We start from the raw sequence: 24,838 nt of genomic DNA, 5'->3' as shown, positions 1-24,838 counted from the left end.
AGAACAAATTAATCTATCTTCAATTAATGCACATCATATCAAAGGAGATAGTAGAAGTGAAGTATCCAAGTCCAATATGTTTGGTGGCTATTTCTATGCTGCTTCGTGGCTGAACGGCTGACTAGTTCGTCAACCCTGAGACTAAAACGAGAGCAAGACTCTGCATTTCCGTGAAGGAAATTCAGTGTTGTTTAATTACACATTGACATCCACTCATGGATCAACCATTGGATGGTCGTTGAGCCTTTGATTTCCTTGACTCCAACCTCAACTTAGTATTGCTACTATTTCTTAGAATAAAATGGAAAAATATATTTAAGTACTCTAAAAAAAATTATTTACAGATGTTGAAATTTTAAAATTTCAAAAAGGATATAATCTTTAACTGGAATTTGAGTTAATTTTTCAATAACCATTTTTTATGTTTTTAGCACTCATCATTTAAATTTTCAATACTCAATTCTTTTATGTTTCAATAATTATCTTACATATTTTTAAAGGAGAATGACAATTAAGGACCACATTAGAAATTTAAAGGGAGAATGACAATTAAGTTTGAAAATTTAAAATTTATAACAGTTAAATCTTTGATAAAATTTTCTACAAATAAGTTATAAATATTAATTAAAATAGAAATTCTAATTGAAAACTAAGAGATATATTTAAAATTAAAATGTCTCATTTACAGTTAAAACTATTGAACTTATAACTAACCTAATTAGTATTTATAACAAATTTTTCAGATAAGTTTATTGAGAATCTAACTGTTTAATATCATTATCCTAATTTAATACCAAATCAGGAACTTATTACTCTCTTCATCCCAAATTATAAGACATTTTTAGATAAAGTCTTACATGCCAATAAAACTCACTAAATATACTTTACAACCTTGTTTTTTCAAGAAAAAAAATATAAACTCTAAAAAATATCTTTCATTTAATACTCAATTGATAAAAGAATATTGAAGAGAAAATATATGAGAAGGATAATATCAAAAAAGTATTATAATGAAACTTTATTTTTATTAAAGTATCTTATATTTTAAAACTTTAAATATTTTTTAAAAATGTCTTATAATTTAAAATAAAGAGAGTGTATCTTAAGTTTCCAAATTAGTACTAATTTTTCTATATCTCAGCGCTAGAGTGTTTTGAAAAATCTTAATTTAATATTAATCTTTTTATAAGTTCTTTAGTTGTGATTCTTCCAATGCTTTTCAATACCCATCTTTTATGTTTTCAGTATTATTGAAAAACACTTACTTTTATTTATTTATTTATTTTGGTAACTATGGGGTCCTAAGACCCAGTCAATACGGTATCCGAGGAGTTACATCAGACCATTAAAAAAAAAGGACAGCAAAAGGAAAAACTAAACGACAAAGCAAAACAAAAGGAGAGACTCCAATTCTCCACTCACGCTGACTCGGATTCGGTGCTTGGTGGTGCTCAGCGCTAAAGCACTGCCGTTTTCCAGTGTTAACTTTTTTTTTCTTTTTTTAAATTACAAAATTATTATTATCATAATAAATAAATAAATATGATGAAATCATTATTTTAATATTTAATAAATAAAATAATATTTATTTATTAAAATTTGACCTGAACAGTTCATATATAAATTTTAATTTAAATAATTTAAAAATGTACTACAAAAATTAAAATCGTAGCTAAAAATATAAATATTTTTATATTTTATTGATTTTGTACAGTTGTCAATTTTTGAGAGATAATATCATTTAAAATATAGTCAGATGTTAAATAGAAACACTTCTCTTAACAAAAATTTAAATATTAATTTATTACATGCTAAAAAATAGCTTATTTTGTTAAATTTAATTTTTATTTTAAAATCTTGATATCATTTTTTTTATTTTTTTAGTACAGTTCTGAATTGTTCAAGGCAAAATTTTTATCTGAACTATTTTGGATCAAATTTTAACAGATTACTATTTATTTATTTATAAATATTAAAATAATAATTTTATAATATTTATTTATTTTTATAATAATAATACTATGGTTTAAAAAATGAAAAAGGAAAAAGTTAACATTGCACAACGGCAGCGAACCAAATCCCACTCAACCAGGGTCGAAGCAGGCTCATCTCCTCAGGTCCGGGTTGAATCACTGTTGATCTTCTTCATTATCGATCCAGCACTCAAGTTAATAATATTATTTGAAAAAAAAAAAATCCAGCCACCGATTAACATTTAGGTCGAATACTTTTTTTTTTCTAGGCCAATAATTTTGATATACTTTATGAGTATTGCATGTGAAAAACGTTAATTGTCCATAAAAATTCGTAAATTACCTTACAAACAAGACCTCAAAAATTTCATAAAAGAAACAAAAATTTTGTTGGCCCTCTTCCATAATTTTTTGTATTCTTGTCTATAATTTTTAAATCTTTTATTATATTTTTTGCATTTTTCCATTTTGAGGTCATTTTCTAGTTAAAAAACACTCAAAGCTAATTTTTGATAATAATAGAAATTAAATTGCATTGTTTTTAAAAATTGAGTGATCAATTTGTACAATAAAAGAATTCAAAGTTTATAATATTGCTGGATTTAAAATTAAGAGGATAATTTTTTTTTTTTAACCTAAAATAATTGGTAAATTTGATCTTCATCGGAAACATATCAAGGCAAGAATGGGATGTCTTAAAATTCGATTACTAGCATGTCACACTTCACTCACAGAAGCATAAGACGATAAAATAATGAAAATATATAAAGCATATGATTTAAAATTACGCTTTACATCACGTAATTTTTTCAAAAGTATTTAAGAGTAAGTAAAAAAACAAAGGCCATTCATACCAAAAAAAAACAAAAACTAAAGTGGCTTTGGTTAATGAGCATATTAAAGTACTAGTCATATTTTCATGAGTATTATATAAATTCTAAGAATTAAGTCATAATATTACTCGAATAAAGTGTTGTTATTGGCAAATAGTATTTTTATCTTTTTTCCCGTTTTCGAACAATAGCTTCCCACCAATAACGTTTGGCATAGACACTTGGGGGGGGGGGGTTCCATTTGATATATAGAAAACTTTTTTAAAGGCTATCATTATACGTATCAATTTGGAATCAAATAGTTATTCTAGTTTAAAATATAAGTATTTTTTTAATTAATTTTGATTCAAAATATAAGCAATCTATTACATACTCTTTCCGTTCAAAAATGTAAAATATTTTTAACCGAATTTATCCCCTAATAAAGTAGTTACTTACTTTCAAACTAACTCTATATTTTCATTTTATCCCTATTAAACATTCTATAATAAATATAAAGTCATTATCAATAGAAAGACTTTAAAAAAAAATAATGATTAGACCTCGAAAGACTAAAAATGTTTTATATTTTTTAACATCTAATTCTTTAAAAAATGCCTTAAAGAGTATAATTTTTTTTCGATTTTGTCCTTTACATTTATTAACTTAGATATTTATATAAATGTATTTCTCACTCACTGTAAAGTGTATTATTAATTGGGATTAAAGATATAAAAGGAGAACAAATATGTATTTTTATGGAAATGAGAATTTTATTGATAGGCAAAATTTTTATATAAAAAACTGTTCTTATTTTAAATTTGAGGGAGTAAATATCAACTACGACGTCAAATAGCAAAGAGGATTGCATTACAATACGTATAAATTACAGTACTTAGTCATGATATGATATCGTCTGGATGTGACAAAAAACTATTTTTGTGAGCAATATTTGGCGGACCTAGTTGAAGGTAATTAATTAAATTACCACAAACATAAAGGTAATTGATTAAGCAGAATTTATGCACATCCATCAAGAAATATTTACCAAACCGAACACTTTTTGGAAGGAGTATGGAACACAGTAAAATTATCACAAATAATAAATAATATTGATCGTCTTTAATTTCTTTAGTATAACAACCAAAATAAATAAATCATTAAAAAATGATCCAAAAGAAGAGGGGACAACATTATGTTGGTCGTACAGAGAGGATGCCATTGAAAGGCATATTCTAATATACGAATCTAGCCAAAAAAAAAAAAAGTTCACTGGCGAAAAAAGAGAGTTTTGGTTTAATTTGATGCTAAAAAGAAAAAAGGTTGTAAATAACAAAGGGCCCTTGTTAGAGTGGCTCACGGGTCTATCATGGTCCATGAACAAGCGTCTATGTGGATAAGGAGCCACGAAGAGATGTTGCTGTCATGAATTAATGTTAATAACTATTTTAGACACTTCAAAGAAATAAATCAAAGGGCTAATGATGAATGGATGGTAAAGAGGCATGTGTTGGACCACCAACTTATATATCGCACATTTTGTAAGAAAAATAAAGATAAATAATAACATACTTCGTTATTTTTTACTATCTTATCAAAATTAAAAAAATGTGAATAAATAATTGATGATATTTGAAAAAATAAAAAAATTTCTTAATTTAATCTTATTAAATGTGTTATCTTTCAAAATACTTTCTTTATATACTCCCTTCAGTCTAAAATATAAACATTTTCTTTTAGTTAATTTTGATTTAAAATATAAACAACCTAGAATATGTATAATTTTTTTTTATTTTATCCCATGTATTTATTAACTTAGATATTTATATAAATGTATCTCTCACTTATTATAGAGTACATTGATAATTGAGATTAGAAGCAAAAAGAAAAAGAAAATATATATTTTTATAAGAATAATGATTTTATTGATATGTAAATTTTTCTTAAAAATTGCTTATATTTTGAATTAGAGGAAATAATTTTTTTACTCTACTCATAAAAATTGTGAAAATTACAAAATTAGAAGAAAGTGATTAATGATTTCCCTGTATAAAAGTGTACAAAAAAATTATTACTTTTTTTAAAAAAGAAAATGACTTACATATAAAAACGAAATGAGTAAACTAAGGTGGGAATATAATGCAAAAATAAAATAAGGCAAGTTATTTAGTTAAAAATTTAAGATAAATCACATTATTTACCAGTCAAACTGTTAATGTTATTAACACAATCTTTTATAATGATTACTCTCTTCTCTTCGTTCAAAATTTAAGATATTTTTAATCGAATATCACATTTAATAAAGTAATTATTTTTATAAATTAATTCTATATTTTCATACTTATCCCTATTTAATAAAGTGTTTTATCTTAAGATAAAATATAAAATGATTTATTTAAGAGAAGTATTTTTTTAAAAAAAGATAATAATTATATTTTAAAAAATTAAAAATATTTTATATTTTTTAATATTTAATTTTTTTAAAAAAATATTAAAAAGTGAACGGCTAGCCACCTCTATCTGTCTGGATGCCATTTTTTGTGGGTAATCCATTATTACAAGTTATTTATACGTCATGGTAATGACGTCACCTACACATCCCTGAGGCTGACACGTAGTCAATGAAGAACCTTCCCTGCAACATCCAGGAAAATGTAAGTGAAGCATCCTATGAGCATTATTAAAGAGAAAAGGAAACTAATTAATTTAAGAAGAAAATCTTTGTCAGATATTATTTCATCTATATCCACCAAGAAGCACCAAGCATATATAAGAACAGTCGACAAAACTAAAAAAGGACCTCAACGCCATCTCTTACTCTCGTGTGTTTCTCCCAAACCAGCTTTTCAGTATTATCTCTCTATATAGCTGAAAAAAATGAACTATTGCTTTGAAAACCCAAATCCAAACCCTAATTATGGCGTGAATATGGAGGTGATGGCTTCACCAGCTGAGCACATATTATGCGACTACCTCATGTTCGAAGATGTCGTGGATGATGAGCACGATCATCATCCTCAAGATTGGTCACGGAGCACAGAATCATCGGAGAAGACAGCAAACACTACTGAGTTTAGTACTGGTGCAACACCTGATAACAGCTACAGCATGCAAGTGCTTATAATTAATTTTTCTCTGTCTGGTTTTTTAATGATGCTTCTGATGTAATTAATATTAACTGTTCTACGTATTTTCGAATGTTTTGACGTTGTTGTACAGAGAATGCGAAGATGGCGGAGGGGTTAAGCGAAACAAAGCAGAAGTGAGTCAAAGGATAGCGTTTAAGACGAGATCGGAGGTTGATGTTATGGATGATGGATACAAATGGAGGAAGTACGGAAAGAAGTCTGTGAAGAGTAATCCAAATCCCAGGTAATTAAAATTATCATTATGCTATATATATCCAAATATGTTTTTTAAAAATATATTTTCTAAACATGTTAATTTAATTAGGGTTAATTAATTAAGTTTTCATTTTAATTTGTCTTCTTTAGGCATGATATATTGATGTGCACAATTTTTTTCCATGTATTGTTTCAAAGAATATTACTGAGAAATCTTCAATCATGTAAATCAAATGGATTCCGTCTTCATCATATAATTTCTTATATTTATTATTGTCACTTAATTTTTTTAAAAATAAGATCATAATAATTTTTTCAGAGGTAATCAAATTAGAGAGAAGAATTATGTAACTAAAATAGAGATCAAATTTCTATAGTCCAACCCCACTTGCTGGTTATTATAATTAATTTAAGTATAATCATTATTTTTTTTAAATGACTTTAATGAATAAATTAATTTATATTTATTTTAGAGTTAAACATTTATTAAATAGGAGTATATATAGAAGGATAGTATTAATTTAAAAATAAATAACTAATTTATTGAATGATAAAATTTGTTTAAAAATACTTTATAAAAAAAGAAAAAAGTCCTAATAAATTTTTCTATTAGATAAATAAATGTTGAGAGTGAACGATTAATGGACCCCAGATTTGACGTGGGGCTGCTTGTGATTAAATGTGAGCCAATAATGAACACTGAACAGTGCCTTAATCTTTATCCCTTTTTCTGCCCGGTAGTGTGAATGTGTGGGGTAAGTTTGTTTAGACCCACCCAAAGCACAACAAAATGCAAGTTGTATTCATTTTTTTGGCAGAATAATTGTTGCCGATATTATATTATAGTAGAAATTATATAGAATAATGTGTGTGAATATTGTTAATATCCAATCATACTTTCACATCTTTCTCAACTTGTATGAGTGCACAATTATAAAAGATTCTACCTACAAATTAAAATATAATGTAGCACGTACCTTTTAATTTGATTTTAACTAATTTACTTTATTTGATTAATTATGTTACGTACCTTTTAATTTGATTTTAACTAATTTACTTTATTTGATTAATTATGTTCTAATCATGATGTTAATAAAAGGCTAGTGGCATCTTTTAAATTTTAGATTGTGAACTAATTATTTACAAATACAGCAACATATTTTTAAAATGAGTTTGCACTTATCGGCTTATCCCCTGTTTGGTTGGAGGATTTTGTAGGGAATATAAATTTTTTAATAATTTTTTTAAAAAAATGGATAAGTGGAGTTATGAAATTTTAATGATTTTTTTAACACAACTTCTCCATTTTTTAAAAATTAAAGTAATTATAGTCTTCCATTCCTTCCAAAACCCTCCAACCAAACATACCCTAAATCAAAACACCTCATTTGTGCTCATACTTATGACCATATAGGGGGAAATAAGTATTTTACGGAATTATGATATATATATATATATATAAATTGTCTTTAATTTTTGGTCTTTGCTAATTTTTGGTCTTTGCTCTTAATTTCTCTAATCCATAGTCGTTCCTTTTTTTTTTTATTCTCAATTTTTGCCATATATATACTATTATTTAAGAAGTATAATATATAGTCAGCAAGTTATTTAAAAGGAATATTAAAATGACGTGATGAAACAGGAACTACTACAAGTGTGCAAGTGGAGGATGCAAGGTGAAGAAGAGAGTAGAAAGGGACACAGAGGATGTGAGCTATGTGGTCACCACTTATGAAGGCGTTCACAATCATGATGCCCCTTCTTCAACCTACTATTCCAATTGCTTCATCCTAATTATTTTCACTGCTCTTCTACTCCTAACTCTTCTTCCACTACTACTTCCTAGATATTATTATTGCTCATCAATTAAGTAATATTTTGCAGTTTTTTTTTTAAATTTATTTACAAAATAGTTCATGTGAGTTGGATCTCAATGCCAACTCATCAAAGTCACGGTATGCTTCTAGGCTCAAATAGTACTTGCAAAAGTACTACTTACAGATCATGCATTAACAAATTTTTACATCAGTAATGGAATTTGAACTAACAACCTTATGGGTTATAAATCAAATTCTTATTAATTGAGTCAACCTTTAATTTGTTGGCATATTTTGATGTTTTAATATTTTGATTCATGCATATATTATTCATGTAATTAGGGGATGCTAATTTTCTCTGTATCATCCTTATGCAAGGGCATACTAGTTTTAATCTCTTTTGATTTGTACTACTCTTATAAACTATTGCCATGTATATTTCATTTCATCATCTGATGTTATCAAATTAAATTGCCATGCCAAACAAGTTCTTTATTATTAATTATATATAAATGAGTTGTGACCCAACTCCTTCTGGTCATTAATATAGAATGAAATTTGAAATTTTTTTTCTTTAATACAGGACAAAGATAGAGTAGTTATTTTTTTTTAAAGTTTACCATTTTTTTATTGATTATTATTTGAATTTCTGAACAACAATTTATTTTAGTTATTAGTTGCAAAGAAAAGGAAAAATTTAATAATTTTAAAAATAAATTAATAATTAAAAAATGAATTATATATAGGACGAGGATAGAGTAGTTAATGTTTTTTTAAGTTTACCATTTGTTTATTTATTATTATTTAAATTTTAAACAATAGTTTATTTAGTTATTAATTGTAAAGAAAAGGTAAAATTTAATAATTTTTAAAAATAATTTAATAATTAAAAATCAATTATATTATTCATTATATTATTAGACTTAGATTTAGAAATTTAAGAAATTTGGATTATGAGGCTAGAAAAAAAATCAAATGAATTTAATGTTTAAAATATTAAAAAGATGAGATATAAAATATGGAGAAGAAGGGGTACAAAATTTAAAATTTAATTTAATAATTAAAATTTAAAAACATGCCCACCCTCACTTGTATGTGGCTCTGCCACTTATACTAATCATGGATATATTTTTGTCTAAGCATTATGCTTATATGGATTAATTTCACAGCCTTATATTAAAAAAAGGCTCTCAACTGTTTTAATGATGTAATTCCTTTATAATTTACCTTCGTTAATTTGAATTTTGTTTAGGGGAAGATAGCAAGATTTTTTTTTATCAGTAAAAAAAAAAGTAAGATTTTTGTTTTTAAAAATACATATATGTATACGTGTATATTTATATTTTGGTTCATTCAAAGTTACTTTCTTTTGGCCAAGATATATCATTTAAATTAAATTTAGACCATAAGATGTCGCTTCAACTGAATGGACGTGTACAAATAATATACTTAGCGCTGTGTTTTATTAATATTATTGTTAATTATTTGTAGTTGTTTTTGTTTGCTATTTTACACCGACTTCTTGAAAAAAAAAAAATCTAGTGTCAAAATGGCATTAGATAGACTTTGACTAATTTAAATTTGAGTTTTACATATATCTTCAAACCTCGCGTTTAAAACGTTGAACATTCTTTATAGACCAACACTTGTTAGTCCATATGCCACCAAACTTTTGTTCTTGTATTGTTTAATTTTATGATCTAATCGATGCCTTGCTGGTACATGATGCATGGTTTTGTATTAGTACTATTAGTAATAGAAATGCCAACGGTGCAATATACTATAAAAACACTACATGATTCACCATCCGTTTTGATAGGAAAAAAGTTGAGAAAAAGAAAATAAAAAAAGTAAAAATGAAAAAAAAAATTAGAAAAAAATATTATCACTCTCTATATTTGGATAGGAAAAAAAAAGCAAACCAATGAAAAAAATGAACATATATCATAATAATTATAATACCTTTATATTAAAATATAACATATTTCATGTAAATTATCTTTGTAAAAAAAAATTGAAAGTAGAAATTATATTAAAATCAATAACATCAAATTAGTTGTTAAAAAGTATTTTCATATTATTATATTTTAAAATTAAATAATTTTAAATCAAATCAATTGCTAAAGTACGTAAAGTCGATTGTTTGTTGTGGTCCTCTTGCTTCCTCACTTTCTCCATTTCCCTTTGATACCAAAAAAAACCCGTTTTTCTAGTTAACTCATATTTTAGGGCAATGGGTCATGGCAGAGGTCGAACCCCACACAGATGAGGACGTAATTCTTTTCTCCAAAGCTCCCAACGTTCCAATGATCAATCCAAGCATCCCCATGACCCAGTAATTAACCATTTTTTATTATAGTTTTGCCCCTTTTCTTTTCTTTCTCATTTTGTTCTTCTTTTGCTGGTCCCATGAACATGGGTCGTCACTATGGTGCAAAAACAAAAATGAGGGTTGCTCAAATGCAAAAAATAAGGAGGATAAAGGTTTAATTTTATATTTATACTTTTTTTCAAGGAGCGTTAAAAATTATATACTTTTAAATAAAATAATTTTTTTAAATTATTTTTTTAGACGAGGAAAAATGCCTTTTGATTTCTTAGCCGTTAAATATTCTGTATTTTGAAAATGTGTCATTGCATGGGACCCAACAAATTGTCAAAAAGTCAAATCCTCATCTCTCTAACCAAGTCATCTACCTCCGTCATGTTTGTCAATTGCAGCGCGCGCAGAGAGAGAGAGAGAGAGAGAGCTTTAGTCATTTCCTTCATCCTTCACCATTCGTCTAACCAAGCCATATGAAGAGCTTTATCCACCTTTGCTTCCTTTTCCATCTGCTACCTTCCTTGTGAGTGGACAACTTTGCATCTGAGGCAAACGAAGGTGCCTTTCTTGTGTCCAAACTAAGATGATAGGGAACCTACTTGAAATGATACAAGTCTTGAATCATTGTTGTTGGGGAGAGAGAGGAGTTTTCTGGGTATACATGTAATAGTGTGAGTTAAAGATAGAGGTTTAAAGATTGTTGTTCAATTTGAAATTTGATGATCGGGTTCTTTGATTTTTCTTCTCATCCAATTCATAAGTCTGTTGCTTTCTTCATTTTGACTGAGCTTCTAGGGACTTGCAGTTCTCTGATTGCATTTTTGCTAACACACCTGCGAAGAGGAAGCTAGTATTCGTTAAAGTAGATTAGTTGAAACCTGGAACCAACAGTCACTTGGTCGTCATGGTTGTGTCCACCAACACCATCTTGCAAAAATGATGACCCTCTGCATCTTCTTGAAATCCTCGTCCAACTCTAATCGCAGAGTGCCTTGTTGCCGATGAGATTGTCGCCATTCTTTTCACCGCTTGAAACAAACAGGGTCGGAGCCCTCCTTTCCCCATTTTTTTTTTTTTGTAATGTAACTTTTCCATTGTTAAAATGTAAACTTATATTGTGGGTTTCCTTTTGATTGCTCAAACATTTCATTTTTTATTTGGGATTTCGTTGATTGGATCTACAATGTCGAGGATTATGTGAAATCACAATCGTGTCTTTGGGATTCTTCCATTTTTTACGATATATTGGTTATGGAAATCAGAAAGTGGGACCTCAGAGGTGCTTTGCATATCTTGATCTTGACTTAGTCAAAGAGAAGAGGATTTGACTTTTGACGATTTAGTGGGTCTCTGACGTTTCATTAAAAAACGAAATATTTAATGATTAAATAATAGAAGGACATTTTGTTTCTTTAAAAAATAATTTAAAAAAAGAATTATCCCACGTAAGAATATAAAATATCCACACTTTTAAAAAATAAATAAAAAATAAAATTACACCACCGTAATTCAAATAATAATAATAATAATAATAATAATAATAATAATAATAATAATAATAATAATAATAAGGAGGAGGAGGAGGAGGAGAGGAGAGAAGAGGGTAGTTGTTTGGGGGAGATTATTCCCAAAATCTCTCTCTATTTGAAAAATGAAAAGTTGAAAAGAAAATATAGTGCCTATTTTTCTTTTTAAAAAAATTATTTTTGATTCTTGTACTTTACTTAAGTTTAAATATAAATATCTGCACTTTATTTTTAATATTTTAGATCCCTTCACTTTTTTTCATCTGCAACATTAATCCTTACATTTTTAAAGGAATGTTGGCATGTCACAAACGATGTTAATAATACTGACATGTCAACTAACATCGTTAAATTTGTTACGTGTCAAACTATAATGGTAACATGAAAATTTAAAAAAAAAATTAAAAAAATGCCTGCATGGAATTTTTGCATTTGTTAATTATTTAAAGAGTCTAGGTTAGCCTTTTTATTTCATCTGATGCAAATTTTTAAAATTTTTGCTTATTAAAAATTTCATATCAACATCAATTTGATATATAAATACAAAAGTAATGTTGTTAATTGACATGTCTGTGTTATTAACACTGCTTATGGCACATCAACATTCTTTTAAAATAAAAAAATTGTAAGTACTTAAAATATCAAAAGTGAAGTACAGGAGCATATATCAAAACCTGAATAAAATATAGGGACTAATATTGCAAATGAAGAAAGTGTAAGGATATAAATATTGAAAGTGAAGTGTAGGGACTTATATCAAAACTCGAGCAAATCTTTCTTTTAATTTTTTCTCATTTTTTTTCCTTTGTCCAAAGAAAAAGTCATTTTCTCTTATTTTACTCCATGTTCTTTCCCTATATAAGCAAAGCATTAATTTATGCCATGCATCTACCCTAATATTGAGCTATTTTAAACTTATAAATAAATATAACTAGATTTTATACCTGTGGGACACATGAGAACAATAATCCCTAGTTTGATTATAGAGGAGAAATGAGGAAACAGATCTTAATAAGTTTGATTTTTGTAAAAAAATGGCATGTGGGGTTAAAAATTAATTAAACAATTTTGACCCCACTTCTCAATTTTTTCAACTATAAATAATTATATCTTTTTTTTGGTGGCTTAAATAATTATATATTTTTATTCCCGAACATAAATAAATATGACAATAAAAGTAAAATAATTATTTTTGTTATTTATCGTACATGCATTAGATATTTAAAAGGATAGATATAATCGACAATTTTCTTGATTTTAGAATTTGTTATCCTTAGTTGTGCTTGAATGCAAGCAAAAATTATTTTATTCAATAAACAATAACCTTTCTATTTTCACATAAATTAATTTAAAATTTATTCCTCTATTCATATTAATGTTATAAAGAAGATTTTGTTATTTTAGAATGGGTTATCCTTCCTCAAAGTAAAATTTAAGTAGCAACTTGTTATCCTCTCTTAAATTTTCACACCCACATTTTTTTTTTTTATAGATCTTACACTTTTCCTTATTCTCCTTTGCCATATAATTCTTTTTTTATTTTTTTTTTGGAAAAAAGTTAATCGGCTACAACACCCACAACTATTAAATGGCCCAAATCAATGAAAGTATGTACTAGGCCCATTCTCAATCTTCAGCCTCTTATATTCACTCTAGACTCATTATATTTTTATTTTAAAAAAATTAATCATTTGATCTTTATTAAAAATAAATAGCTTCAATTATAATTTTTACTTAAGAAATATTAAATTTTATGTTGTTATAAGAGTTGAATAATAAATCATAATTGTCAAGTATAATTTTTATTATGAAAAAATAAATCTCGATTATAATTTTTGTTTAAAAAATAATAATTCTTTTTTATAAGTTGTAAGAATTAAATAAAAAATCACAATTTATGAACTGTAATTTCTGTTATTTAAAAATAAATTTTTAAAATAATAAACCTCAATTATAACCTTTATTTAAGGAATTACAACTTTACTTAAAAAATTATAAAAGTGAATAAAAATCACAACTTATCAATAAAGATAAAATAATATTTTTAATTTAAAATTAATTAATACAAATTCTTTAATAACTTTAATAAAATTATAATATTTTAAACAATTAAATTATTATTTATATAATTTGAGAGAATTTTATTATCATTTTTTTTATTATTTTATCTTATCTTTTTATATTGTAAAATATAAAAACTTTCAGCGTTTCAGGAACCTAACCGTGGTTGTGGGTGCCGCCGACGATTTTTTTTTTTTTTTTGAAAAATTAATTGTCCGTTCTCAACTTTTTTGTTACAATATATTTTTATTCTGTTTATTTATCTTTTTGTTATAAAACAATAAAGCATGTTGGATCAAAGCTACTGATATTTACAAATTATTTTTATATTATATTCTTATGATATCATGTTAACATATTTTATATTTTATATTTTTGAATTATATTTTAATTTTTTCCAAGGTAACAAGTTTATGAATAAAATAAGGTGTTTATATTTTTAATATGCATAAGAGTAAAATTTTTTGTAAAAAAAAAATAACAAGTTGATTGCTCATTCAAATCCTTCTATTAAAAGCAATTATATTCATGATACAATCAGATATTAAATATGAGTACCTTTTTTAATAAAAATTCAAACTAATCACTTCTATTAGACGCAATTTCTATTAGTATAAGGTAGTGAGTTGTTATTAAAATCACTTATTGTATATTTGTCATATTGATAATAAATCTTACCAATGGCTTTTTAAAAAAAATGGGAAAAAACTTATATACTTATTTGGGTTAATGAACAAAATGGACTCTAAATCATTGCACGAAAATCGCCTTCAATCTTAAACTTTTAAAATGTGCAAAATAGATTTTAAATTTTTAAATTTATAACAAATTTAATCTTACCATTAACTTTTTGTTAACGAACTGTACTGTTCATCGTGGGATCCAGTCAAATGCTGACGTGTCATTTGTTAACTAGTGCCATAAACTCCAAACTATTATGTGAGTAACATCCTAGAGCTCAAACTTTAAAATTTCAAGCAATTACCTCTACTGTTTATGTATAGAACGTTCACTATTATGTAGATTAAATTAGTTTCAGTGTGATTTGCTGCAATGAATGCATCATTGATCACAATGAACGACCCATAATTTTGTGAAATGATATTCTTTGTCCCTTTTTTGCAATGTTTTCTAAACGATTAGTATTTCATACTTTTGTATACTTTATAACTCTGATTTAATCTCATTTTGAATAATATTTATTTGTTTAATGATGAAGACTTGGGATCCCATTAGAAAATAAGTTTTAGTGTTAGAGGATTTTACAAACAATGAATGCAAAAGTCGATGATTTCATTAATGAATTTTAAACTCAAATTAACTGGTTAATTAAAATTTTTTGATATTTAAACTTCTTTTTCAATGGGATCTCAAGTTTTTATCATTAAATAAATAAATATTATTTAAAATAAGACTAAATTAAAGTTGTAAAGTATACGGAAGTATAAAATACTAATCGTTTGAAAAACATTGCAAAAAAAGGACAAAGAACATCATTTTACAAAATTATGAATTGTTTGCCATGGCCAATGATGCATTCACCTCGGCGGACCATGTTGAGACTAATTTGATCTATGTAATAGTTAACATTCTATGCATAAATGATGGGATTAATTTGCTCAAAATTTTAAAATTAAAAGTCCAAGATGCAACTCACGTAATTGTTTAGGGTTTGTGGCGTTAATTAACAAATGACACATCATCAAGGGATTGCCACATCAGTGTTTGATTGGGTCCCATGGTGAATAGTAACATCATTAACAAAAAGTTAACGGTAAGTTTTAATTTGCTATGAATTTAAAAATTTAGGATTCATTTTGCATATTTTAAGAGTTTAGGGTTCAAAGTGCTTTTCGTTTAATATTTTAGGGTCCATTTTGCTTATTAACCCTACTTATTTTTATGTACTTAAGATATCTATTTTCAATTAAATTATGATATGTGGATATTTCATAGATTATTTATTCTATAACAAATTATTATTATTAATAGGGTAAAGTATAAAATTTAGCCATATACTATTTTTTAAGGAGCATATAGTAGTCTAAACTATTAGATGATGTAAAATAAATCACGAACTTTTAAAAATAGAGCATTCAGTAGCCCACTATTAATTTCAACTGACAGATGTTATGTGAGCCCACAATGGCACGTGCACAATACATCAGCATGATAAAGGTGTAAATTTAGCCACAAACTATTTTTCAAGGAGCACTAAGTAGCCTTTACTATAAAAAAAAAAGGAACCATCTAACACCTTTCCCTTAATTTTGACCAAATACAGTTTATTTTTATACTTATGAGGCCCACAAAGCATTAATCTTTTCAATCTTCTTACCTTTGTTCTCAATATCAGTTCAAGAAAAAGAGGTTTAAAGAGTTCTTATCTGAAGACATTCACAAAGATGATGCTAACGATGTAGAAGCTTGATTTTATAATGCATGGAGAAGCTTAATTCTAATTTAATTTAGTCACGAATCATTTCTTCTACTTTGTTAGTGTCGTTTTATAAATGTCTTCAGATAAAAACTTGTTGAAACTCTTTTTCTCAAACAAAGATCGAGAATGAAGACAAGAAAATTGAAGAGATTAATGATTTGTGAATCTTATAAGTATGAAAATAAACTTTGTTTGGTCAAAATTAAGGAAAAAGTGTTGGATGGTTCATTTTTTTATAGTAGAGGCTATCCAATATTTCTTGAAAAATAGTTTGCAATTAAATTTGTATCCTTACCATGCTGGGGTGTCATGCTTGTATTGTGCCACGTGTCATGGTGAGCTCCACATAACGTTTGTTAGCTGAAGTTAATGACGGGCTATTGGATGCTCCATTTTTAAAATTTCATGATTTATTTTATACCATCTAATAGTTTTAGACTATCAGATACTCCTTGAAAAATAATATATGACCAAACTTGCACCTTTAGTCTTATTAATATTATTACAAAAAAGAAATTCACATGTTATGATTTGAATATATAAGAATATATTAAGTACATAAATCATACTCATTGCAAAATATGATTTTTTTTTTACATTTTTTATTATCATAATATTTTTTTGCTTTGTTTTAAAAAAAACGCATATCTAATTGTAACTATTGATATTTAATAAAATTTTTATATTAGATTTTTATAATATTATGTTAACATATTTTTATCTTTGATATCATATTAACAAGGAAAAATGACAATAAAATCTATCTGAATTATATAAATGACAATCTAATTTTTTAAAATGTCATAATTACACTGAAGTCTCTAAGGACTTTTTTATCATTAATAAATTTATATAAATGATCAAATTATCCTTGTAGCAATATCTAGAATTTGATATGCAAATTTGTGATTTGTTATTGTATTGTTGTGAATATAAGAAAAAATTGTGATTATTTAAATAAAACTTATAATCATTACTTGTTATTTTCAGCACTTGTAGCAATGTCAGTAATTTGACATAGAAAGTTATGATTTATTATTGCATTGTTGCGAATATAAGAAGTAAAGTTGTGATAATTTAATAAAACTTATAATCATTACTTATTATTTCCAACACTTGTAGTAATATTATGATTTTTATTTTTAACAAGAATAATTTAATTATTTATATTAATTCATTAACGATAGAAAATTATCATAAAACTTTAATGAATTATGACATTTTAAGGGATTAAATTATTATTTATACAATTCAAAGAATTTTATTATCATTTTTCTTATTAACAATTGACATATTTTTATATTGTATTTTTTCTGGTAACCATTTATGTATTGTGTTTTTATCATGAAATATTAACATTTTTATATTGTATTTTTATGATATAATATTAACATATTTCCTATTTCTGTAGTTTCTAAATAACCTTTTAATTTTTTTCATGAATAATAACTTCATAAATAAAATAAGATGTTTATGTTTTTAGTATGTATTATAAAAGTAATAAATTGTAAAAACTAACTAGTTTCTATTAAAAATAATTTATCGTACATTCACAGTAAATCTTGCAAACACAACACTTTTTAAATGGCCCTTTTCTAATGACTTATGAATAATTAAAGTCACAAAATCCCTTTCAAAGTTATGTGAACAGAGTTTTTGGTTTAAAAATTTATAAATCATAAAGGTGTGATTTCAAGCTTTCATGAAAGTAAAAATATGTATCCATGTTTTAGGGAGAAATTATATATTGTAATAGTTTTTTGTATAATTCACCAAATTGTAAGCTCTTAAAATCAGTATGAACTATATTTATACTTCATTTGTTTTGTGTCATTGTTGCATAAAAATATGTAGACACGACGTATGAATGCTTGGTCTCACTTTCAACTTTATATTTTATGAGCTTCGTTGGTTTATTTTAAATTAATTTCTCATAAATTGCTACACCTTATGTAATTATTAAGTGTGCATTAGGTGACCAGCTCCCTTTCATATAATCTCGTCTCCTTTTCCACCATTTACGTAGTATTTGTTGTAATAATTGAGTGATGAATTGAAATGACAAATCTCATTTTGCTCACATAAAAGGAGATCCAAGAGTTTAAATATCAAAAAATAAAAATGAGCCAATAAATGGGTTTAAAAAAGAGAAGTCGGATTACATGTACGAGACAGGCCAATACAAAATAATTATAGATAAAAATAGCTGATTATTCCCTTTCGCGTGGGTTAAGGCAGTACCAGGTACTTTTTATCAAATTTATTTTTACAAAAAATAAATAATTAATAATTTAAAATAGCTTATCTGGAAACCTTGAATTTTGGCAGTTTGAAATTTAAGCTTGAATGCCATTAGCTTTTTGGCTTTAAACAGACCTTTAGATTCTAAAATGGATGTCATCAAAACTTATTATTTTCCAATATTTCTAGACAAATGCTTAATGGTGGTTTACACTCTTGTAACCGGTGCATAATTGTGTCTTATGGTCTTTAATATGACATCTTAAGTGTCTAGCGTTCGTGTTCAGATTGTGGCTCATATAAGGGATTGCATGCGGACCAAGTGATAAGCACGCCTTCGAGTTCTCGGACCATCACTCCTCCTCTCTAATACTGCCTTGCTGCTGTTGCGTTTTTGAGTTTATTCTTCTTACTTTCTTCTGTTCTATGCCCCTGACCAATAGTGTGGGATCATTTGTAATAGTAACTTATAATGTTCATTATTTAATTGTAAATATTTTTTATCAAGTCATGAATATGTAAGATTTAAAATTTAAAAATATTTTATATATTTTAAAAGATCTCTTGATATTTTAAAAGATCTTTCTAAAAGTTTAATAAATGATAGAGCACAATGGCGTCTTGCAATCCATGTAGCCGACCCCACCTAGTAGGATAAAGGCTTGTTGTTGTTGTTGTTGTAAAAGATCTCTTGATAATTAAATTTTTTATGTGGGGCTCTGATGCAATTTTTATGAGCATAATGATTATTAATTGGAGTTGTAACGTTAATATTACATTTTTATTTGTCGGTGAACGTGACCCTGGACTGTGGACACGAACACGATCAATGGAAATAAAATACAAAAACGACGGGAAAAGGAAAGAAAAATGCTGCATTCACGTGGATCAGCGAGATCTCATTCTTTCAAGTTTTGTTGTAATTTCGCGCGACTCCTTTTTCGATCCAGATTCCAGAGGCTTTTGTGTTTGCCTACCGTAGTGCTTTCCGTAGGCCTCTCTCAATATTGCTGATTGATAACAAATCTTCTGCAAGTTGTCAATTCACTATCCTATTTGCATAACTTCTGATTTTTTTTGCCAACTTTGAGCGAACTTGCTTGACCTTCTCTTGGTCGATTCATTTTTTTGTTATTTCCTTCGCGACTTCTTGTCAGGTCCGTCGACTAAAGTGATTTGATTAATTTTCCGAGATGTGAAATAATTGGCTGTATCTGATTTCTGGCTCTGCTTGGATACTCACTTAATTTTTACATGAGATGGAAGAATAGAAGTCGGAATTTCCATACTGAGAATCTGGTCCTTTTCGTGAAGATTGAATCCGTTATCGGTTGATGTTCCGGGAAATTGTTCTGAGGTTTTGTCTTTGTAATTGCGTTTGAAGCTAAACTTGTGAAGAGTGTCAAGAGGCAAACATGTTCCGGAGGGACCGCGAGAGGGAGAATAGCAGCCAGAACGGTGGGCCGCCGTGTGGGCAGATTAGAGTGCTCATTGTTGGTGACTCAGGTGAGTGATTTCTTCATTCTAGTATTGCCTTTCCAATCTTCTGTGCTCAAATTTTATTCTGGGGCTGACTATTTCCTAGAGTGAAGCTTCACGACCAAATTTCAAAAATTGTGTGATGTGAATGAAAGTAAGTTATTTATCTCTCAATCGATTGAATGGTATTTATCTTCCTAGAAGTGCCAATGACACCCTTATAAAACAATGGTGAACCTAGGTAATTCCAGGAATTACATTACACCTATAAACCAGCACATAGTGTGTTGTATACAAGGTGACAGAAATCCAATTTTTAATGTATTAGATATATTTTCCATTCGGACAGGCTTTTAGAAAATATTTTGCTTAGGCAGATTTTGAAATTGTCAACGACTTTTCTGCTTGAGAAACAACTTGAAGATGGTCGAAATTGCAAATGCATATTTCTGTGGCAGTTGTCCTCAACTCACGCGGCAATTTTTTTGACAATTGAATCATAATTTTTATGTATTAAATTGAAAGGCATCCTATAACATTGGAGCTAAGATGTGGCATGAAATATTAATCTGGCGTAAATGATATTTTGCATGCATGATAGGCATTGACTGTTTCATCTCATTGATAGAAATTTTTGCTTGGGGAGCCATTGATCTTTGCAAAAGTCTTTATAATTTTGGGGGAAGAGATCATTTTCTATAAATCATAACTGTAGCAGGTTCCATAATTATAGCAGGGGACTGAGTATTGCATGTAGACTGCCCATCGATAGGAAAATTCATGGTTTGGATCTCTTTATTACTACATCCGTAGTCACTATATAGCTCTTTTAAGTATGTCAGTCATATCATATCGACCTTTTTTCTTCACAGATGAGTCCTAATCTGAGTCATTTTATATTCTAATGTTCTTACAGGTGTTGGGAAGACTTCCCTAGTTCATTTGATCATCAGAGGTTCTTCCATTGCTCGCCCTCCTCAGACAATAGGTTGTTCAGTTGGTGTGAAGGTAAAGACTTCCCACTCTCTGGTCACACAAGAAAATGCATAATTGTTGCTGTAGTACAAATCTTCACCAGGTGTCCCATACGCTATTACTTTCTTCCAGCACACAACTTATGGCAACTCTGGCAGCTCTTCAAATAGTCTTAAAGGTGACTCTGAGAGAGGCTTTTTCATTGAACTTTGGGATGTGTCAGGACATGATCGGTACAAAGATTGCAGGTCTCTATTTTATGCACAGATTAATGGTAAGTAATAATTAATAATCTAATCCTTTTGTCTTAATTGTTTAAACTTTAGGAAGAAATTGCGTGTTTGCAATTTATTATAGGTTAAAGTCTTCAAAGAGAAGAAAATTTATGAGACTTTAATAACCACCCCATGTACCTTTGGTTTCTCTTCTTAAGCCCTATATATTCAATATGAATAAATGATATACTCTAAATGTTATCTCTTAAGTGAGTGTTGCTGCTTCATTCAAAATAACTTAATGGAGAATCAGCTAATTTTGTTATGCATTTGAAATTTATCTGAAATTGATAGTTTGGATTTCACTTAGTTGGATGGCACACTTCTGCTACTATTTTCTATACTAGCGTCCATATTTCAATGGTAGTTAGGTTTATGGAATTGTCTACTGCTAGAATTCATTTCTAATTAATGAAGCCTGAATAATCAATTATATGAAACCAGAGTGTCCATTTTTAAAGTTGAGGCTTCTTATTTAAACTTAATCCGCAGGTGTAATTTTTGTTCACGATCTCTCCCAGAAAAGAACAAAGGCTAGTTTACAGAAGTGGGCAGCTGAGATTGCTGCAACAGGGACTTTTTCTGCCCCTTTGAGGTCTGGTGGTCCTGGCGGCCTTACTGTTCCCCATATTGTTATTGGTAACAAAGTTGATGTTGCTTCAAAAGAGGGTAGAAGAGTCAGCAGTGGGAATCTTGTTGATGTTGCTCGCCAATGGGTTGAGAAGCAGGGTTTGCTTCCATCAAGTGAGGAGATTCCTCTGAATGAGAGTTTTCCTGGCAGTGGAGGATTAGTTGCAGTGAGTGTCTCGACAAAAATATTCTATATGTCAGTTTTACAGTATGCTACTTCATGAAATTTTTGTTTCGAGTACAGACAGAATTCAATAATCTGCTATTTCATGTTAATTGCTTTTAATTTTGAAGTACATGCTAATATAGTGGTATTTTCAAATTTTTGTCATGCTTGTTTTGTACTTCAACAACTAGCCTATACTTTTATGTAAATGTACACAATAATGCACTCGAATGATTAGCATGAATGATGGACTTATCTATGGTATTCCACTGTGCTTTGAGCTTTGGTTTTGAACTGGAGAGGCTAAATATATACTGCTTGGGGATCTTGATTTCTCTTTAAGTAATTAAAAACCTAAAATAAATTATGCAACAACAAGTCTTGTCTCATTAAATGGGGTTGGTTATATGGATTGCATGACATCTTTGTGCCCTATCTACAACTTAGCCTTTGGGTATATTGTTAACCAAAAGATCTCATTCAACAACTTCCTTGAGAATTCTCTTTGGTTTTCCTTCATGCCTCTTCATAGGGGTCAAGATTATTTGTTTTGCTTTTCTTACCGGTGTCTCCCACAGCCTTTTTTATACATGTACAAATTATCTCAAACAATTTTCTACTATATTCTCTTCGATAGACGCCATATCTACTTTTTCTTGCATGTGCTCATTACATGTTTTGTCTTTTCGTGCATGCTCACACCTCCATTCCGCACCTCATCTCTACTACTAACTTTACACTTTTGTTGTCCCTTTAAAGTCTAATATTCACTTGTAATATGGTTGGTTTTATAGTAGTTTAATAAAAGTTTCCTTTAAACTTATTAGGTACTTCCTATCACAAATAAATTATGTGACTAAGATATAGAAAGCCGCATCTGATGAGTGATGACACTTGATGCATAGATCTCTTATGTTTTTGCACTTGTATGAAATTTTTTGACATGGTGGTTTATATTTTGGACATCTGCAGTCTGCAAAAGGAGCAAGGTATGACAAGGAAGCTGTGATGAAATTTTTTCATATGGTCTGTATAGTATCTGATATTTTTCCTCCTCCCGTAAATAAATGAATGGGGTATCATCTGACTTTTCTAATTCCTTTTTCTTTTAGTTGATCAGGAGAAGATATTTTTCAGATGAAATACCTGCTCCGAGCGCATGGTCCATTTCTTCAGTTCCAAGACCTGCTCAGCGTATAGATGATGACAATGTGGTTGATGAAGATGATCAGTCTTCTATTGGAAGGTATTTTCTGGTTGCCTGGCAAATCATTCTGAAGCTGTAGTTCCTTTTTTATCATCACAATCCGTTACTCTAAAATTTCTTTTGGAAGGGAAAATTCTTGCTTGATTTCATTTGGGGCATGCTAATGCTCTCGATATTATTGGGTTTGGTTCCATCTAGTTGCTTTCTTTCTTTAGTTGGCTTTGCGTCATTGCTTAGAAAAATTTATTGGTGACTGCAGTCAAAGAGGTGACTCTTACATGTATAACATGCCTCCGCCCCCTTGGGCTCCGGGAAATCTCACTCCGCACCCTTGGGCTCTGGGTAATCTCGCGACGCCACCCATGCTTTATTCTCAACAGCCAGCTTCAATGTCTGAAAGCTATAGCTTCCCCAGATTTTCTTTTTCTAGCTCCTCAGAGAGCGGTGCAGGTAATAGAACAAAGCGCTCAGATATTAATGTCTGAGGACCTCTGCATTGGGTAATTATTCATTTGCTGATACACTCACATATTCTTGCTTAGAATGAAGTTATAATGTCTGACACATGTTGCAATGGCTTCACCATTTTACTTGTAAGTGGTGAATTCATTCTTTCATTTTTTTTAGAGGCTTTATCAATACAAGAGGTATTTTGGGAAGCATCAATAGTCTTAAGATCGAATTTTCTGTATTTAAAATTTATTTTACTTTCTGTTGAAAATGTCGACAGTTTATTGTCTGTAAAATATCAAGGGATTTTCCCAGTTGATAAAAGCTTATATAGACCAAAGCATGAGTGATTCTGTTACTGGCTTGCTCCATATGTACTTGCGGGAACTTAATGAGAGCTCAGACTAATTACTTCTTTCTGTGATATGTGGGGATACTTATGACTAAAACGTTGGCTGATTAAAGTTGATTTGCCATCAAATAAGGAAGTTGAGGCAACTTGAACTTACATGACGTTGACATGCCAATTGAAAAACTCCAATGCGTAAGCTCTTTAATGAAGTATATGATCAACCCGTTTTTGTTTTCTTTATGTATATGAAGCTGGGCCAAAAATGTATTCCTTCTCTTAAAAAATATAAGACATTTTTAATTAAATTTTATTTTTTAATAAAGTAATTACCTACTTTTAAATTAACTCTATCTTTTCATATTTATTTCTATTAAATATTCTACAATAAGTATAAAATCATTATTAATAGGGATACTTATAAAAAAAAGACAATAATTACATCTTAAAAAATTAAAATGTCTTACATTTTTTAACAGAGAAAGTATATCACTAAGTAGAATTGAAAGAAAGTGAAAGAACCCAATGCCATTCTTGTTTTCAATGAGTACTGGGGAATAAAGAATTAATAGAAAATTACTCTTTTAGTCTTTGAAGCATTGATGAACAAGGTTGTCACTCACTCTTAAAATTATCAATACTAAACTAACTCTAATATAATATGAGGTTCAACTTAAGTCATCTCTCAAGGAAGTAGTTAAATTAAGAGTGAGGTTATCTAAGGCTACAAGTTACTCATGCTTGGTTGAAGTTTGACTAAACTAATCTAC

At 28.3% G+C, this 24,838-nt stretch overlaps 1 protein-coding gene, 1 long non-coding RNA gene and 1 pseudogene across 3 annotated transcripts; all 3 read left to right on the top strand.

Moving 5' to 3' along the window:
- Positions 1-5,566: 5,566 nt before the first annotated feature.
- On the top strand, positions 5,567-8,504 carry LOC129309780 (probable WRKY transcription factor 45; annotated as a pseudogene).
- A 1,604-nt stretch (positions 8,505-10,108) lies between these two features.
- On the top strand, positions 10,109-11,432 carry LOC129307659 (uncharacterized). Its single transcript, XR_008592467.1, has 2 exons — positions 10,109-10,827; positions 11,065-11,432. It is a non-coding gene; the product is annotated as an uncharacterized LOC129307659 (long non-coding RNA).
- Positions 11,433-19,377: 7,945 nt separating this feature from the next.
- Positions 19,378-24,059, top strand: LOC129308137 (small GTPase LIP1-like). Of its 2 annotated transcripts, XM_054949169.1 has the most exons (8): positions 19,378-19,694; positions 19,797-20,043; positions 20,933-21,024; positions 21,124-21,265; positions 21,759-22,063; positions 23,035-23,088; positions 23,175-23,308; positions 23,529-24,059. In XM_054949169.1, the coding sequence occupies exons 2-8, from the start codon at positions 19,953-19,955 to the stop codon at positions 23,752-23,754; spliced, it is 1,044 nt and encodes a 347-aa protein (XP_054805144.1). In that variant the 5' UTR covers positions 19,378-19,694; positions 19,797-19,952; the 3' UTR covers positions 23,755-24,059. The 2 variants fall into 2 exon arrangements, with proteins under 2 accessions (XP_054805144.1, XP_054805143.1); XM_054949168.1 differs by having other exon boundaries at positions 19,378-20,043.
- The last annotated feature ends 779 nt before the right edge of the window (positions 24,060-24,838 follow it).

This window comes from Prosopis cineraria, unplaced genomic scaffold (genome assembly GCF_029017545.1).
Source record: "Prosopis cineraria cultivar Desert tree isolate PC_DT_omini unplaced genomic scaffold, ASM2901754v1 PC4, whole genome shotgun sequence".
NCBI classification, from domain to species: Eukaryota; Viridiplantae; Streptophyta; class Magnoliopsida; order Fabales; family Fabaceae; genus Prosopis; species Prosopis cineraria.
This window is presented reverse-complemented; position numbering and strand designations above follow the sequence as displayed.

Coding starts and splice junctions, on each gene's coding strand:
- LOC129308137 (XM_054949169.1), top strand. CDS start 19,953: ATGTTCCGGAGGGACCGCGAGAGGGAGAATAGCAGCCAGAACGGTGGG. Junction 21,025..21,123: donor GTTGTTCAGTTGGTGTGAAG/GTAAAGACTTCC, acceptor ACTTTCTTCCAG/CACACAACTTATGGCAACTC. Junction 23,309..23,528: donor GATCAGTCTTCTATTGGAAG/GTATTTTCTGGT, acceptor TGGTGACTGCAG/TCAAAGAGGTGACTCTTACA.